This window comes from Tachypleus tridentatus, chromosome 1 (genome assembly GCF_004210375.1).
Source record: "Tachypleus tridentatus isolate NWPU-2018 chromosome 1, ASM421037v1, whole genome shotgun sequence".
In the NCBI taxonomy this organism is placed as follows: domain Eukaryota; kingdom Metazoa; phylum Arthropoda; class Merostomata; order Xiphosura; family Limulidae; genus Tachypleus; species Tachypleus tridentatus.
The window spans coordinates 58,257,716-58,275,726 of NC_134825.1; the positions used below are offsets into that span (position 1 = coordinate 58,257,716).

Below are 18,011 nucleotides of genomic sequence, written 5' to 3' on the forward strand. Positions count from 1 at the left end.
AGTACCCGTGGTGAACAAAGCTCAGATAGCCATATGTGTAGCTTTGTGCTTAACAACAACATTCAACATCCTTTCCCTAACAGACTTCCTCAAAACTATGTAGGACTAACACTTGCACCTGCATTTTTATTCACATATTTCAGGCTAAAGACAAATTGTAAAGACTTACAAATCTTCTGAAACAGAGATAGATCCAAACCAGTTATACATATTAACTGCTTTGATTTTTAAGCATAATTTCTTACAGGTGCTTAAACAGTGACATTCGCATCAACAAAAGCTTCCATTTCTTGCCCCAGTCAAGTGTTAACGTTTTTCAGTGTGCCTCGAATATCAAAGAAAGGAAAACGGAATCACCATTTAACAGTTTGTTGTTAAACTACCACCAAGAAGCACGGTGCTGATAAGCATCCTATGTCTAGAAACATTTACTTTAGAATTCGAGATCATCAACCCCATCACAACTCACTAACACGTCACTTAAAATCCTAATGCGAAAAATGTTTACAAAGAGAGAAGAACATATGTTTTCTCTAAAACTCACAAACAGTTTCTACAAATACTATCCTAGAATATCGTCTTTTCTAATACACTGAAGTAACAAAAGGTAAAACTCGTAGAATGAAACCTATTTAAACGTTACCTGTATTATCACTTAAAGCTAACTACTGTACATTAATTTTATGTCTTAAGATATAAAATAAAACAAACAAAAATTATCTCTTAAAAGTAAAAGGCGGGGATAGTACTACGTCATATTAATCAACACAATCATCGTCAACTGACTTTTGAACTTCAGAAAATCTTCCATGACAATAATCAGAAAGTTTCACATAAATGCTTTTAACGGTTACTTTGAACCAGTGATTTTTTCAAGGGTTGTTTACAGTATCCTTATCCATACATTACTAGATATACTGTCATCATTTTTCAACTATTTTTAGTGGTCAACTAATTTTAAAAAGTGATACGAAGTTCTAATTGTATCCAGACAGAAATTTAGTAAGTAGTATATTTGTGCATGTCTAATTGGAAAATATATGTTTGTGACTTTCTAAAGTCAGGATATAATCTACTTACTTAAATAATCTGATATCTTACTCGAAAATATTTTTGATTCATAATAAAATTAATAATTATTGTAATTATTGTCTTTTTTAAAAAGCATTTCCTTTAGTTTCTATTCTCTTCTGTTATTATTCATGGCCTGCTTTCTTTTTTTAAGCAACAGAATACAAGAATTAATGTTAAACTCTATTTAAAAGAACGCGCCTTTTATCATAATACTATAGAAAATATTTTGAATAACATAATTATTCAGAACTAAAGGAGCAAAACGATGTCTTATAGAACTGTACTAATTTCATACAGACACACAACACCTGAAATAAGCATCCTTTTTATTCCTTCACAGTCTCTCAACCAGAGAGTAGCTGGAAGTTATTAAGGCAACTCAATTTGAGACAAGAATGCTTTGTACACATATTTTCTACCCCATGCTCCAACTTCAATATAATTTTATCAATAACTATTAAAGAAAATACAGTTTCTTTACTGATTAATTATAAAATGAAAAATAACTTACTGTTTATAAAGACAAACATTACTTCAATGATTGATTTTTTTTTTATTTTGCGTAAAGCTACACGACAGCTACCTGCGTTAGCCGTCCCTAATTTTGCAGTGTAAGACTAAAGAGAAGGCAGCTAGTCATCACCACCCACCGCCAACGCTTGGGCTACTCTTTTACCAACGCAGAGTGGGATTTACCGTAACACTATAACGCCCCCACGGCTGAAAGAGCGAGCATGTTTGGTGCGACGGGGATTCGAACCCGTGACCCTCGGATTAGGAGTCGAACGCCTTAACCTACCTGGTGATGTTGGGACATCAGTGATTGATATTGCTGATATATCATTTTCTGTTGCATCTTTAATTGACATTTCTTCAAAACACTTAAATAGTCATTGTTTCAAAACAGCTTTAATAAATCTTTCATCAAAACACTTAAGCAGTCATTGTTTAAAAACAGATTTAAATAAAATTTTCAAAAAAACACGTACGATTTTCTTTGTTTAAAAACAGCTTTAATGAATCTGTCAACAAAACACGTACGATTTTTTTGTTTAAAACAGCTTTAATCCATCTTTCAACAAAACACGTACGATTTTCTTTGTTTAAAAAAGCTTTAATAAATCTTTCAACAAAACACGTACGATTTTCTTTGTTTAAAAACAGCTTTAATACATCTTTCAACAAAACACGTACGATTTTCTTTGTTTAAAAACAGCTTTAATCCATCTTTCAACAAAACACTACGATTTTCTTTGTTTAAAAACAGCTTTAATCCATCTTTCAACAAAACACGTACGATTTTCTTTGTTTAAGAAAGCTTTAATAAATCTTTCAACAAAACACGTACGATTTTCTTTGTTTACAAACAGCTTTAATATATCTTTCAACAAAACACGTGCGATTTTCTTTGTTTAAAAACAGATTTAAATATTTTTTCAACAAAACATGTACGATTTTCTTTGTTTAAAAACAGCTTTAATGAATCTGTCAACAAAACACGTACGATTTTCTTTGTTTTAAAATAGCATTAATAAATCTTTCGTTAATTAAAAGATATACTCAGATACTTCTGTTAGAAAAGTGTTTTAATAACTTTTTCATTAAATGCATATGATAAATAGTCTTTGTTACAAAAGAATTGTGATAAATCATTAATCAAAACAAATACGTCAGATATTTTTGTTACAAAACATGTAAATTGTCACATGACTTCCAAGAGGCCGAGGTCTTTCCTAACATTTTTTTAATAAAGCATTTTACTTTATCACCAGCAACCTGTGACGAACTTTTGTTTCTCTCGGGCGTGACCGATTGTCTTTCCTTCTTCACTCTTTCTTCATGTTGTATTTTTAATCGAATCTGACTTAAAAGACCAACAAGTAGTTCATCCACGTGATGGTTGATTCCCGCCGATGTTTCTATAAACTTGCAACCGTAAGATGTCGCCATGCTTCGACCATCTGGGTGAAATATATGCGTAACTATTATAAACAATGTTATAATCATCTACACATTACATAAGTTATTTAATTTGACGCCATAAAAAACATTACAAAAATAATAATATATGATTACAACTGTTCCATGCTTTTCTATAAACAAATAGGAAGTTATGTGATGAACTTCCTAAATACGACGCATTTATAAGATACATACGAGGGCTGTTCAAAAAATACGCGGACTGTTTGAATTGCGCGACTCCAGTTGGTTCTAGGGGAATCCGCTTGGTGTCGCTAGGTTTGCACAGATCAGCTGATTACGACGCCATTTCCCGATTGCAGATACCTTTATTTGTGTATTAGCTACGCGGTTTTAAGTGAAGTGCGATTTTTTCGTTTGGCGGATTTCAGAATGAATGATCTGAAGGAGCAACGACTTGCTGTGAAATTTTGTGTTAAACTTGGAAACTCTGCGACTGAAACTTTTGCTATGCTTAACACGGCTTACGGTGATGTTGCTATGAATCGTACGGCATGTTTCAAGTGGCATGAACGTTTTAAGGATGGTCGACAGTCCATTGAAGATGATGAGCGTCCTGGACGTCCTTCCACGTCAACTGACGATCCACAAGTCGACAAAATCAACACCCTGGTGCGGGCAAATCGACGTCTGACTGTCAGGGAGCTTGCTGAAGAGTGTGGGAAATCAGTTGGACCTTGTTACGAGATTTTCACCGAAAAATTGAAGATGCACCGCGTTGCTGCGATATTTGTGCCTCAGAACTCGTGAGTTTTTGGCCAAACACTCGATCACTGTTCTTCCCCACCCACCCCCCCCTACTCACCTGACCTTGCTCCTTGAGATATTTTCTTGTTCCCCAAACTCAAAAGACCCTTGAAAGGAAGAAGATTTGAGACGATTCCCGAGATTAAGGCAAATGCGACGAAGGAGCTGGAGGACATTACAAAAGAAGCGTACCAGGACTGTTTCAACAAGTGGAAACACCGTTGGGATAAGTGTGTGCGTTGGGGAGGAGAGTACTTTGAAGGGGTCCCAGACCTGTAACTTGTAAATAAAGTACATTTTGTTTTATGACGTCAGTCCGCGTATTTTTTGAACAGCCCTCGTACCTTGAGCCATCTACCCTGTACAGAACCTATCTAATACGTAAGACACAAGGGTTTTATATACTAGATTGTCCAGAAATAAAGGTCGTTTTTGAACTGCAAAGTTTGGAAAACTATAAACCTGTGCTCTAAAAATGCTTTAATGCATAAAATATTTCCATCTATTTCGAAATTTTAGTTAAAACTAATTAGTCTTTTATAAAAGCCGAATTTTCATTGTGTGTCAGCCGTAAGTTTATGGACTTACAATGCTAAAATCCTATGTTTGATTCTTCGCAATTGATAGAACATAAATAAGCCATTGTGTGGCTTTGCGCATAAAAATAAACAAACAAGAAAAGCTCGAAAACATAAATATAACAGCTTTTGATTTGACTAAATATTAAAGTTGTTGCGTTAAACAGGTGATTTAAGTGATTGAAACATATAAAACACTGCTACGTTATTTTGAAATGTAATGTCTTTACATTGATTCATTTCGGTTGGATAATATTCCTTTTCAGATCTGAAGGATAAGTTGAAGTACCTTTCATAAAATGTTTCCGACGATAAAAAACAAACTACAACAGCTCAGCTAGGTACATTAATGTTATTCAAATGGTCTTGACTGGTGACAGCTGATAATTCAAACTGTAGTACTCGGCTGATAAATGAAAAAGGCTTCGTTATTCAATCTAAAATCTTTTTTTATATCTCAAAATATAAAACCGTAAGGCGAACATAACCAGCGATTTGGTACTACCCACAATAAAAATAACAAAAAAAATTGTTACCTGCAAAACTAATTAGACTAAACGTTTTACTGTTACAAAGTATTAATAAAGGAGATGCTTATAAACAACAACAAAACTACACAAATGTACATTTTGTTCGCTATTCTAGCAATACATATTCGTAAAAGAATAACTTCTGTCATATCTTGATCTTATCAAACATATAATAACTAATAACTTATAGAACAATTGTTAAAATTTACGTTCTTTTTAGCTTGGTTAGTCTAAATAAATAATTCAAATACACGATCAAGCTGACCATGCAAAGGAAGGGGAAGTTGAAAATTTCTTAGCTGATAGATTATTTCTGTTTCTAACTTCACTCATTGCCCACAGATTTTTGCAGAGAAAACATCTCACCATGTTTTACTACGATTCCACATTTGTTTCCCAAAAACTACTTAAATAATATTACATACCGTCGGTTGTGACTACTCTAAGCCTAACTAGGTCAGCCTTGTTTCCTACTAGGATAACGGGTTTCTTCGCAATCCTTGGACTTTTACCAATCTGCTGGAATAAATAGTTGGTCTGTTGGAAGCTATGCTTGTTGGTGACAGAATATACAAAAACGTAAGCGTCAAAGTTGGAAATGGTTATTGCAACCTGGAAACGAAAGATTTTTTTTATATATACATAGAAAATCGTTTATGAACCTACAATAATATATAAAATAAGATTGTAGATTTATTTAGTTAACAAAGGTGCATTTGAAATATGAAAATAAAATATCCAAACCCAGAATTACATTTGGCAAAATATTTGAGTGTTATAGTTACGTTGATGTTTTGCTTCCCTAAATTCAACAATGCAGGGAAACCTTCTATTATAATAAATATTATTATTATTATTGTGGAAAATCTTATTTTTGATATTTACATGTTTGTTATTTCTAACCTCAGATTTATAAAAGTCAAAATCTATTTTTTTGCATTTTTCTCTCTTTTGGGGGTTGAATTTTAGACAGTAGGAACCCAAATGAAAACACTAATAGAAAATGTTTAATATTTCTCAAAATCACCAACAATTTTAAAATATTAATTTCACATTTCTCACTATCAGGTTATGAAAAGTAAAGTGTTTTGCTACTTCCTTCCATACGTGGTACTTTCTAGTGAAAAGTCTTTCTTATCACAACACATTCTACATACTTTAATTTTGAAATAGGAAGACTATCTTCTACTCAGTTCAAAATCAAGTACAAGTTGGTAAGTCATCATGAACTCTATCACACATTTCGATTATGGCGCTTCAAGTGAAGCGTGTTTATTGTTTTCAATTTCGCGCAAAGCTACACGAGAGCTATCTGCGCCAGCCGTTCATAATTTAACAGTGTAGGAATAGAGGGAAGACAGATAGTCATAACCACCCACCGCAAACTCTTGGGCTTCTCTTTCACCAACGAATAGTGGGATTGACAATCACATTTTAACGCCCCCACGGCTGAAAGGGCGAGCATGTTTGGTGTGACGAGTATTCGAACACGTGGCCCTCAGGTTATGAGTCGAGCGCCTTAACTATCTGGCTATGTTAGGCCTAAATCGTGTTTAACCCTTAAAAATTAACAGAAGTGTAAATGATATATTTTCGATCTTATGGACATCCTTTAACTTCATTTTATCACTTAACTCTTAACTCATGAAGTAAAGACTTGATAGATTTAGTAATCTAGCAGCCTCGTGTATTAAGTTGTAAACTACTACTAAACCACTGAGGAATGAAATCGTTTCCAAATTATTATATCTTTACAAAGAAACCTTAAATAGAAATTTCCTTTATTCTTTCCCACTATTCGTTGGTAAAAGAGTAGCCCAAGAGTTGGTAGTGATGACTAGCTTCCTTCCCTCTCGCCTCTCACTACTAAACCAGGGACGGCTGGCACAGATGACCTTCTTGTAGATTTGACCGAAATTAAAAAGTAAACAAACAAACCTTTCTTCTTTTGTACTATTCTCTCAACGCAGAAGTAAATCAATGTAAAAATTAGAATACACACTGTATACAGTACATACGCAAGTAAATATTTATAATGTTTCTTTCCATATATATATGAACGTTTTATTTATACCTATCAAGGACACTTCTTGAACACAAGCTTAAGATTCGTAACAAAATGTAATATAAACAGATACTTACTCATTTTTCTAAGTGAATTTATTTTGTGTACATAAAACTACTCAGAACATTTAGAGCACAACTGGAAGTCTTGACAAAGGCAAGAAAGTAATCACTGTAACAGTATAAGGTCATTCATCACCTCAATTCATTTTAATTCAAATCAGTCACCTGATGATCAGCCGTGTAATTGAAAATGAAAATGATTCGTTGTTCCACTTATGCTTCAATGGAAATCTGGTGTTGTGGTTTCACATCTTCAGTATGAATTTACAATAACCATAAAAACCATGGCAGACTGGTTCTGATGTTTCATGCTTAAAATCTGAAGATGTTACTGTTTCCCCTGAATCTTTAATGTTTATAGCACCTGGAAAGAACATGATGTATCTCTCATATGGGCATGATGGGACTGATTTGTGTTTGCATTTTTGTTCATTTTTGAAGTTCGTGCAAAGTTATGTGAGAGCTATCTACACTAGAGGGAAGGGAGCTAGTCATCACCTCCCAGCGCAAACTCTTTGGCTACTGTTTTATCAGCGAAAAGTGGGATTGAGCATCATATTTTAACGCTCCAACGGCTGAACGGGCGAGCATGTATAGTGTGACGATAATTCGAACCTGTAACCCTCAGATTTCAAGTCGACTGTCTTAATCATCTAGCCATGCCGGGCCCAATGGGATTGAAGCCCAGGCAACCAAAAGTCCATTCCGTTCGCTTAATCTTTTTTTATTATTATTATTCAAGGCATATATCTACTAGTTGAGTACAGTGAGGCTGGCAGTTACCATTATTTTAGCTAAAATTGAAGCCAGTTGTAGCCCAAAAAGTTATAATATATGGTCATATCAAAACAAAAATGAGACCATTCTACAAGATGTAGATGTCGATACGTACACCACAAATACTCATTCCCCCTTATATCATATTTTAATATTGCGCTATATACTTGTGAGAAAATGGGGTGAAAACTGTTTTATAGATGTTTAGACGCAGAGTGATGCAAAACTCGTCTGTAAAAACAAACTGTTCAATATATATTTCCCCAGTCAACTTACTGCTCGTGTTCTTGGCATCATTACAGACGTCATTGTTCTGTGCGTTGCTTTAAACTGAATGTTTAAAGAAAACTTGTTTATAACCGGATGTAGACTGGTAGAGCTTTCAGTTGCCGCTACGACCAGACAACTCAATCTCTAAACATGTATCATACGTTTGCCGCCTCAGTATACATATCATCAACAAGTCACTTAAAAAATCAAGAAAACAACTTACTTTTCTTCATTTTTATGACTTTTCAAACATAAGACCGTAAAGGAACTCAAATGAACATATCAGAGGCCGACTGTACATTGTAAAACAATGAAGCAAATCACTAAAGTTTGACAGCCGCTTCAATTTTTACTACGTGAGGTCGACGCTAAACTGAGCTGTGAATAGCAGTAGTTTCTCTGTTGATTCCCCGTTCTCAGTGGACCCGCAATTCAAGTGAGGCACAAGCATGCTGTCCCGACACCACTAAAAACAACGAAATAAATACCGTACGAGATGTGAGTGTATGCACTTGTATGTGTAAAGTGAATCAAAACTTATCTACATTTTAGAACGCATACTATTTTGTGGCAGCGAATGTACCTTGTTATTCCTATAATATTCCTCATTCATGAATAAAACTTTTGATCATCAATATGCCTTTCATGAACTTGAACTCCTTAAAAAGAAGCGGTTTATTAAGTATAAACAGTTTAAATATGGAGCTTCCTTTATAATTATTCATTACTTATCGTTTCATCAGGGTGAAACATATTGTTTTATACACACGAAGCAGATAGCATGTATTTGTTTGTTTTTTAATTTCGCGCAAAGCTACACCAGGGCTATCTGCGCTAGTCATCCCTAATTTTGCAGTGTAAGACTAGAGGGAAGACAGCTAGTTATTGCCACCCACAGCCAACTCTTGGGCTTCTCTTATACAAGCTAATAATGGGATCGACCATCACATTATAACTCTCCCACAGCTGAAATGGCGGACACGTTTGGTGTGATTCGAAATCGAACCCACGACCCTCAGAGTACGAGTCGAGCGCCTTAACCACCTGGCCATGTCGGGCCTATAAGGTTAAAATTAAATAATTTTGTATTAAACATTATTACTGTTTCATTCATGCAATTTTAGTTCACGTGAAAAGAATTTATTGAGTTGATGAAGTTAAAATAACCATTCAGTATCATACTTAATGTTTATTCGTTTTAAACTGATAGAACAAAGTATTTGTTGTTTATAAATTATTGTTTGGACCCACAATATATACAATATTTCACTTTGTGTATGTTCAGAGGTATTGCTAGGTTCTTAAAACCTTTGGAACTCGGGCACACACCTCCACATAATAAAATGTTTTTCAGAATATTTTGCTGAACATAGAATACAATGATGTACAATTGATGTATTGAACTACATTGTAAGTTCTTTATATAAGGTCAAAGAACTTTCATTATGTTTACAAGTTGTTTTACTAAATACACTTTTTACTGCCTACCGCAGAAATGTAATATGATGACGTATAATCCTGACTTGATCAATGAAGATTCTTCCTTTTGTGCGAGAATGGTACGACTTCATCCTCACCATGTACTGAAGGCCGCCAACATTGGCGCTTTTCCGCTGAGTTCCACAACTCGCGGGATTTGTTGGCAATTCAGAATGGTATCAATCATGGTTTTATAGTCTTATTTTTCAAGAAACTAACTGGAGATTCTGAAATCGTGGCAGGGTCTCCATGTGTGTCACTGTGTATGTCTGTAGTTAAGCATAAAATTACATAATGGTTTATCTCTCTGCTATACCTACCACGAGTGTCGAAACTGGGTTTTTAGGGTTGTAAGTCTGTAGACATACTGTGTGTGTGTGAATCATTGATTTAATTTAAGTACAATAGATCATTTCTTAGCATATAAATCATACGTGTTTATGTCTGTTTATGAACAGATCTTGTTTCTTTGTTCAAGTCACCCTTTCAGTTCGTTATAAGAGTGAGAATCAATTCCTTTATTCATTTCAAAGCCGAACAAAGGTGGCATGACTGGTTTCCTTCCCTCTGATGGATAACTCAAAATTAGAGGCCACAAAACCTGAACCTCTTGAAGGGTCACCTGACGCTTTATTTTATGTGTGAAAGAAAAAGATGTTACTCAGGTTGAAAATGCCAACAATAATAACTATATGTCAGTGAGTGAGCGTTTCGGTAATCTCAAGATTGTAATTAAACTTTTAATTATCTCAATTAACCTGTGTTTGCACATACTAATCACTCAATGTGCTTATATATCTAACATACCTCAATAAACTGCAACTCTCATACCCCCTCCCCAAAAAGTAATAACCTTAGTTTAACTAATACCAGGTTAACTGTTGAACTCGGAATGTCCTAGCATATATCAAATTTAGAACACTTGATTGAAATTTGTGAATATAAAACGACAGTATCATATTATCAGGCTTTAAAATGTAGCGTTTTTATTTAGTTTTTTGTTGTTATTGTTTGCCGTTCACTAGTAATAAATGATAATTAATCATTAATATCTTAAATACATTGCTTTATCCTAACAATGCCCCTTCAGAGATTAAGCGGTAAACCTGAGAGCTGACATCACTAAAATCCATGGCCGAGCGCGTAAGGCGTGCGACTCGTAGCGTCGCGGGTTGCCCGCGTTTATCCGCCCTCCCAGCCGTGGGGTGTACAATTGTCAATCCCACTCGTTGGTAAAAGAGTAGAGTTGGCGGTAATGACTAGCTGTAGTCTTACACTGCTAAATTAGGGACGGCTAGCACAGATAGCCCTGACATCAAAACAAACAAACAAACACTAAAAATCAGGTTTCAATAGTAGTGATGGGTACATTACAAACAGCTCATTGTATAACTTTTTTGGCTTAAAACCAAAAAATCTACATTACTTTTCTCTGTTGTTTTCCTTAACATCGAATTACAGACTTCTAAGAGTATGATAAAGCGATGATTTTAATTCTGTAAGTAGTCACTTGCATTTGTTTTCTAGCCTAAAAACATGTTACATTTAATTACTATTTGGGTTTCTTTGATTCGACTCAACAGTTAATGCCAATAAGTGGATAAATTTTAGTTTATTTGTTTTGGGCTTTTGTTAGTGTTTGCATAGATTTGATTTTCTGAGGCACCCAATTTCATAAGGTTTTAAATTTAAAGAGTTATGGTTCTGGTCTTGCTTTCTGACTGTTCATTTTAAACTGTCCTAATCCCCAAAATGGGTGAACATGATTCGTGGAAGAATCAGAGTAACTTCCAAGTACACCTAACAAATTAATCTTAGATACAACATTGGTTCAGCAATATTAAGTCCATTAGGCTTTAGACAAGTATTATATTGTCAGAGAAAATATACATGTTTTTTTTTTTTAATTTAGAAGTTTTATGAACTTCGGACTTTCGAAGTTAAACATAAGAGTAACATATCGATGCGTAATCTTAACTATCATTTCGCTTGAACGAAATCATATTTCATACACACGTTAGAGATTTCTTTTCTTCTTCACCGTAGATGAAACTGAAAAGATAATAAATGATGTAGAGGCCTAATTCAGTAAAACAGACTCAATTCACCAAAGATAAAAGGTTTCAGTTGTTTTGACAAAGTTATTTACTTATGTGCAAATATGAAGTGAAATTGAACTATTTTTGCTGAAGATATCTGTGAAGGACTATAACCAACCAATACTGGATATATTGTTGGTCAATTTACAGAAAGGTACATTTTTCAAAATTCTTTTAATAATAGCTTGTAATGTGCACAAACAGTAAGGATAAAGAAAATATTTGTCATGCTTTAATTGTATACCTTGTCAGCAAATGAAACTTTATGAATATACTGTCTGTATATTCATTTCACAGAAAGTACTGTCTGTTGTATGTTCTTGTAATTACTTTGCAGGATGTGGATGGACCTTCACCAAAATTGGCATAAAGGTTCATTAGATCCAGAGGGTTACATACACATTTTCAGTTTAATATTTTGCGTTTTTAAGTTTTTATGGGCATTTATGCGTGTTTCCCTTTTTACCACTATTTCGTCTCCTATATTTGGATCTTCACCAAATTTCATATGGATGTTTATTCGGTCCATGGGAAGATCCATGTATACAATGATTTTAAGTTTTGCATATTGCGGTTTTTATAGGTGTTTTTGCATTTGTTACCAATCACTACCTTACTCCATCGTGATGGACCTTCAAATTTGATATGAAGGTTTGTTGTGACCATTCGGAGATACATGCAGAAACGCAAACGAACGTGGCAGGGGTTTAGTGTAGAGAGAGAGAAATCTGAAAAATTCTCTCTCCAACTGGGGTGATCAGGAACGTTGTGGATCTTCTTCATCTCTCTCGTGAAAGATTATTGAAATTTGCATGGGGTTTTTGCCTTTCTTTTATTTTGACTCTTTTTAGGTGAAGAAGTGAAGTTGGTCATAATACTGATGAGCGAGACAAAGGTAGCTCCGAAGAGACCAGCCAGGCCAGAACCCAAAAAGCAGATGTCAAAGTAAATATGAACATGAACCTGAACACGAGACGACCCGATTCAGGGCATGGCAATAATGTTGCCTTGGCTGGGATCTAAAGATCCAATGCCTAAGATTTGGCTATGGGGGGAAACGGGAGTGCCCCGAGTAAACCCTGTGCCCGAGACCTGAAAGAAAAGTACATATTATATACGTAAGGTTTATCCTTTATGTACTTTGTAACTACATGGATATTTGCGGTTTTGCATTTTTACAACTACATATAAGGGAAGCAACTTTTCTTATCCTAAGATAACCTTTCATTAATCATGAATGTACATAACTTTTCTATTCGGAAAACGGGTATTACAACTAGTATACAATAAAATAGTAATATACCAGTTACTTAACTGCTCTAAAAACTTCATTTTGTTAAATTTAGTGACTTAATTTACGTGGAATATTCTACTTATTATAGAGCTTTTTGAACTCTTACATATATATTTCGATTCAAACAATGAATATAACATGTTTTTCTCTTTTTTACAATCATCATTATCACAAAATACAGCGGAACTGGTCTTGGGAAATACGGTTTTAACAACAGTACTCCTCTTTAGAAACATAGTTTTAACAACAGTTCTATCCCTAGGGGATTTACACATATGGCACACCCTCATGTCAGTTTGCATATTTATCAAATAAAACACACTAACTTACCATATTATCCACAAACGAATGCTCGACAAAAACTAGTTCTGACTCCTGTCCGTTAAGGACTATGGTAACTGATTTCTCATTTTCTTCAGCTGTAAATAAAACAACGAATGTCACTGGTGTAGAAAAATACAAGTTTGAAAGCGATAAAATGCCTCAATAAAGTGAGCAAAACAGCAATTAATCATACTTAGATTCTGCCTTAATGAACTCTTGTTAACAAATGCTTTCATAAGATACAACTTTCTTAATAGGAAAAGCTTAAGCTATTTGTTCATTGGTTAGTTAAACTATTTTTATTCTTGGAATCATTGGCAACGAAACAAGTTTGAATTTAGGAAACGGAAGGGCGTCGAGGACTCTTACTTATCATCTTATTTGCCACATTAAAACAGCGAATATCTCTGATAACTATAGACAAGTTTATTCCCCATTCAAAGGAACACTTTATTATTGGATCATATATTAGGAGCACGTCTCCCCATTACTTTCTCAATTACAGTGATTATACTTAGAATTCCAATTTAAGTGACTAGTAAAACTCGATCTTTTTATGGAATTAATATAAGATGCGTTTGTAATTACACATGAAGTGAGTAAAAATACTGATAACACAGCCCTGCGATGGTTTCATTCTCTTAAATATTTTACATGTTCGATAGTAATTCCTGTACACTGAATCCAAAAAATTATATCCGTTTTTCCCCCATCACGAACATATTTTTCCAAAAATTTCACATGTACTTTTACATAAGTGAATCATTTACACTAAAATATGGTTGCATTTTATTATGCTTAAAATGCTGACAACCAGTGGCTATAGATTTTTCTAGACCAATCACAACATGAGAATCTTATCGATCGTTCTAGAACCCACAAGAAGCACACACATTGTATATGAACGGTTAACAAGTCACATGACGTGTCATTTCTGGATAGTATTTGTTTGTGCGCGCACGTTTACATTTTTTTCCTTCACAATGTTATTTATTCGTCGCTATGGCAACAAGAGGTTGTGTAGATGACCCAAATATATTCCACTGTATTTGTGCTAAATTTTTATTTCTTAATGATTTGTAAAAAAAAAAAAAAATCTTTACGCCATAGGAAAAAAAAAAAAAAAGAATACTACTTTCGAAATCTAAATAGCTGAATTATGAAAAATCTGTTATTAAAACCAAAACAACTTTTATGATGTTTAAATTCCCAAGACTGTGTAGTTGATAAAGATATTTTATTTGTTTAGGTGAACAGTTCCGTTATTTTCTAATGCAAGTGTAAGATTTATTTCGATCAATTTTTGGTTTTTCTCACTAAATTACCTTATATATATATGATAACAATTATCAAATTTGGCTGTCTATAAATGAAGAGTTATAGATAATTCTGGAAACATAAGATACCTGAACATAAGAAGGCTCATATATCACAAGCGTTCTGTAAAATAACGCCAGTCTTTATTTCAATCTGATTCAAAACTAGTTTGTTTAGAAAATGTAAATTTTGTTGAATTTTTTTCATAATTATATGAAACGTTTACAATTTTGCTGTATTTCGATTCTAGTTAGCACACGTTACGTCTTCATGTAACATTTAAAGGTACGTTAACTTGGAAAAACATGTATTAATGTCAAAAATTAAAAGCTAAGAAAGAAAGACTGCAGAAAGCAACTGGTACATGTTTCAGCAATTCGATTCTGAAGGACTTCTATTTCACTATCAGAAGTCTCATCTACTGATATTTAAAAAGGTGACTAGAAGATGAAGCAATATATCAACACGAGTTTTCAGATCAACCTTAGTTTAAAAAACAATGCAACGTGGCCTACTAACCTAGTTTAATATGGAACATTGTCGTTTGTCTTTTTTCAATCCTACGGCTTGTTTCATTTCTATAATTTACCACTGTTAGACAAATAACCATAAATTACCGAAGCAGAACCTTTCGAATAATAATTTGAAACACACCAAGTAAATTAAATACATATTAAAGAAAACGGGAACAGGAAAAGTAAGCTTGCTATTCGTCGGAAATAGCACAAAGATGCATTGTTTTATATGGTATCTGTATAAGTAAAATAGTACTGTCTGTTGTATCTCCATGTAACTACTTTCCAGGGTATGGATGGAACTTTACCCAAGTTGGTATGAAAATTCATTAGACTCATGCGATTGTACATACAAATTTTCAGTTTTACAATTTACGTTTTGTGGTTTTTACGATCGCTTTCGTGTTGTTTTTTTTATAGTTACGTATAACAGAAACAAATTTTTAGGTCCCAAGATAACCTTTCATTAATCATAAATTTACAAAACTCCCGTCCAGGGAACGGGTACTCTAATGAGTATACTGTATACATGTACTTTTAATAATTTCGAACGAATATATTTAATATTTAAATTTTGACCTTCAATTGTCATAATTATAACATAAAACGTAATTTTAATAAACATTCTGGGCTACTTGATACTTCAAGACGTTGGTATTATTAATAATATTGCTATTCTGCATATTATTGGATAATGAAAATAAAGATAATAAAGAAATTGGGTTAACGATTATCCTATCTCTACTATATGTTAATTCTCACAGAAAAAAAAAATTAGTGTTTAACCTCAACAATTATTTCGTTAGAATTTAAAAAAAAAAAAAAAAACGTTATTTATTATTTTTTAATTTCGTGCAAAGCTACATGAGGGCTATCTGGGCTATCCGTCCCTAATTTAGTAGTGTAAGACTACAGGGAAGGCAGCTATTCATCACCACCCACCGCCAAATCTTGTGCTACTCTTTTACCAACGAACAGTAGGATTGACCGTCACATTATAACGCCCCCACGGCTGAAAGGGCTAGCATGTTTGGTGCGACCGGATTCGAACCGTTACATTTCGAACGCCTTAACCCATCTGGCCATGCCGGGCAAACTGAAAACGATCAATATCGTTACTCAACAACCTGGAAAACATATTGATGAATCTACACCTAATGTTTGTTTTTTTTTACTTGTTGATCTCCAGAAGAATGAATATGCTTGTGCCTAGAAGAATGTTCCACACCTTTAAATAACTAATCATAAGAATTAATATTTTTTCTTTTAATTAAAAATATTTTCTAATTTTGTAAAATAAGTTTGCGTTAAAGTCCAAAGAAAATCAAAACTTTTTTTATTGCCTACGTAATATTAAATAATGGAGAATGAACATTCGGGAACATGACAGGAGTTAACAGACAGGCATATTTTTAAACATACCAGTTTGTAATCTTCACTTGTCACAGTCATGAAAGAAACACGTGCTTTTTTATTGTGACAATATTATTATTTTCAATGACGTCTTTGTAAGAAATGCTGTAAATTTCAATGAATATCAAAACAAAGATATGCATTTATGAACACATTTTAATGCCAAACAAGCCAATTTGTTAATGTTTTTGTTGTTGTTTTTAATATAAAACATCAACGACATTTTATGAAAAGAGTAAAATATAAATTTAACGTTAACTCAATTTAAAACTCCCTAAACAGTTTCTGCAATAATAACATATCACTTTTAATATTATCATAAGGCACATAATGATGAAACAGAAACATGTCTAACATTTTTCTCTTACCTAAAGAGGTGTCGTAGGCACAGATATACTCTGACGTAGTGAACTGGGAAGTAAGAGACGATTTACCCACTTCTGGATAGCCGATGACAAGCACTCTGTGATGAATACGTGAAGGAAAAGAACTGATTGATGAAAAGCCGTGAGTGCTCCGAGATTTGGAGCGAAAGGAATCCCCTCGGTTGATAACCCCTTTGGGTGTTAAAGAAAAGTTCCGGAGACGCTGGTAGTCATTTCCATTGTTCGACAGTGGCAGTGAGTTGTCAGATGAAGAGCGGCTGTTGGAGTTAGAATCCGGCGGAAGAGTCAAATCTGTCGGAATACTTTTGATTCTCTGCCGGAAACTGTTGTTAGGTTCCAAGGACTTGCGCCTTCGAGATGATTTCATTGACTGGGTTCGACTGACTGTATTATTCCGCTTCAGTCGATTTTGGCTGGGATTCTTCAGTCGGGAACTACTTCGTCGTGATACAGTAAAGCCTATACTAGGACTGGTGTTAACTGACTCTCCTTTGCTTGGACCGTGTGTGGACTTTTGCTCGGCAAATTTAAAAAGGTCAGGAACACTGCAGGGGTAAGCAGCACACAGTTTTTGACCAGCTTGTGTCGTCTTGAAAAGACAATGATTAAAGTCACCATTTAAAACCTCTCCTAAAACCATAATTACCGGTCTCTTGATCAATTATTTGAAATCTGAAACTCAACAATAACGTCTAGGTTTTAGTTGATAAATATAAATGTAAATTCTTCTGGACTTCAATTTTTAATATTCGATACTTCCATATGGACTCGTTCTGCTGCTAATTTCACATGTCACCTACATTCATCCGTTTGTGAGATTTTTATTTGCTCACCGAAATATGACGTCACAAATTCACGGTGAAGTACGCATGCTTTATTTTTTGGCACACTTTAAGATGAATAATTAACAACCCTGAAATGCCTAAAAAGATATTTCACGTCTTATGTATATAAATATCAAACTTAAGAGAACCGCCGTTAATAACTGTTTTTGAAGTGTGGAACGTAAAAAAATGACCCAGTTTGATGATTTATGGAAAGTAAAGTTATAGGTTTTCCCACAGTGAAGTAGCTATTTATCGTAATATTTTGGTGATTTAT

The 18,011-nt window shown here is 34.0% G+C and overlaps 1 protein-coding gene across 3 annotated transcripts; it reads right to left on the reverse strand.

Annotated features, from left to right (window-relative positions):
- Positions 1-1,968: 1,968 nt before the first annotated feature.
- LOC143249450 (GTP-binding protein GEM-like) lies at positions 1,969-17,712 on the reverse strand. Of its 3 annotated transcripts, XR_013027784.1 has the most exons (5): positions 16,893-17,709; positions 13,286-13,374; positions 5,335-5,521; positions 4,669-4,785; positions 2,813-3,035 (listed from the first exon to the last, which is right to left on the reverse strand). XR_013027784.1 is itself a non-coding variant. In XM_076499312.1 (4 exons), exons 1-4 carry the CDS (start codon positions 17,548-17,550, stop codon positions 2,758-2,760), a joined length of 1,212 nt encoding a protein of 403 aa, XP_076355427.1. In that variant the 5' UTR covers positions 17,551-17,709; the 3' UTR covers positions 1,969-2,757. The 3 variants fall into 3 exon arrangements, 2 of the variants coding, with proteins under 2 accessions (XP_076355427.1, XP_076355441.1); XM_076499312.1 differs by lacking the exon at positions 4,669-4,785 and having other exon boundaries at positions 1,969-3,035; XM_076499326.1 differs by lacking the exons at positions 2,813-3,035; positions 4,669-4,785; positions 5,335-5,521 and adding an exon at positions 11,375-12,753 and having other exon boundaries at positions 16,893-17,712.
- Between the last annotated feature and the right edge of the window lie 299 nt (positions 17,713-18,011).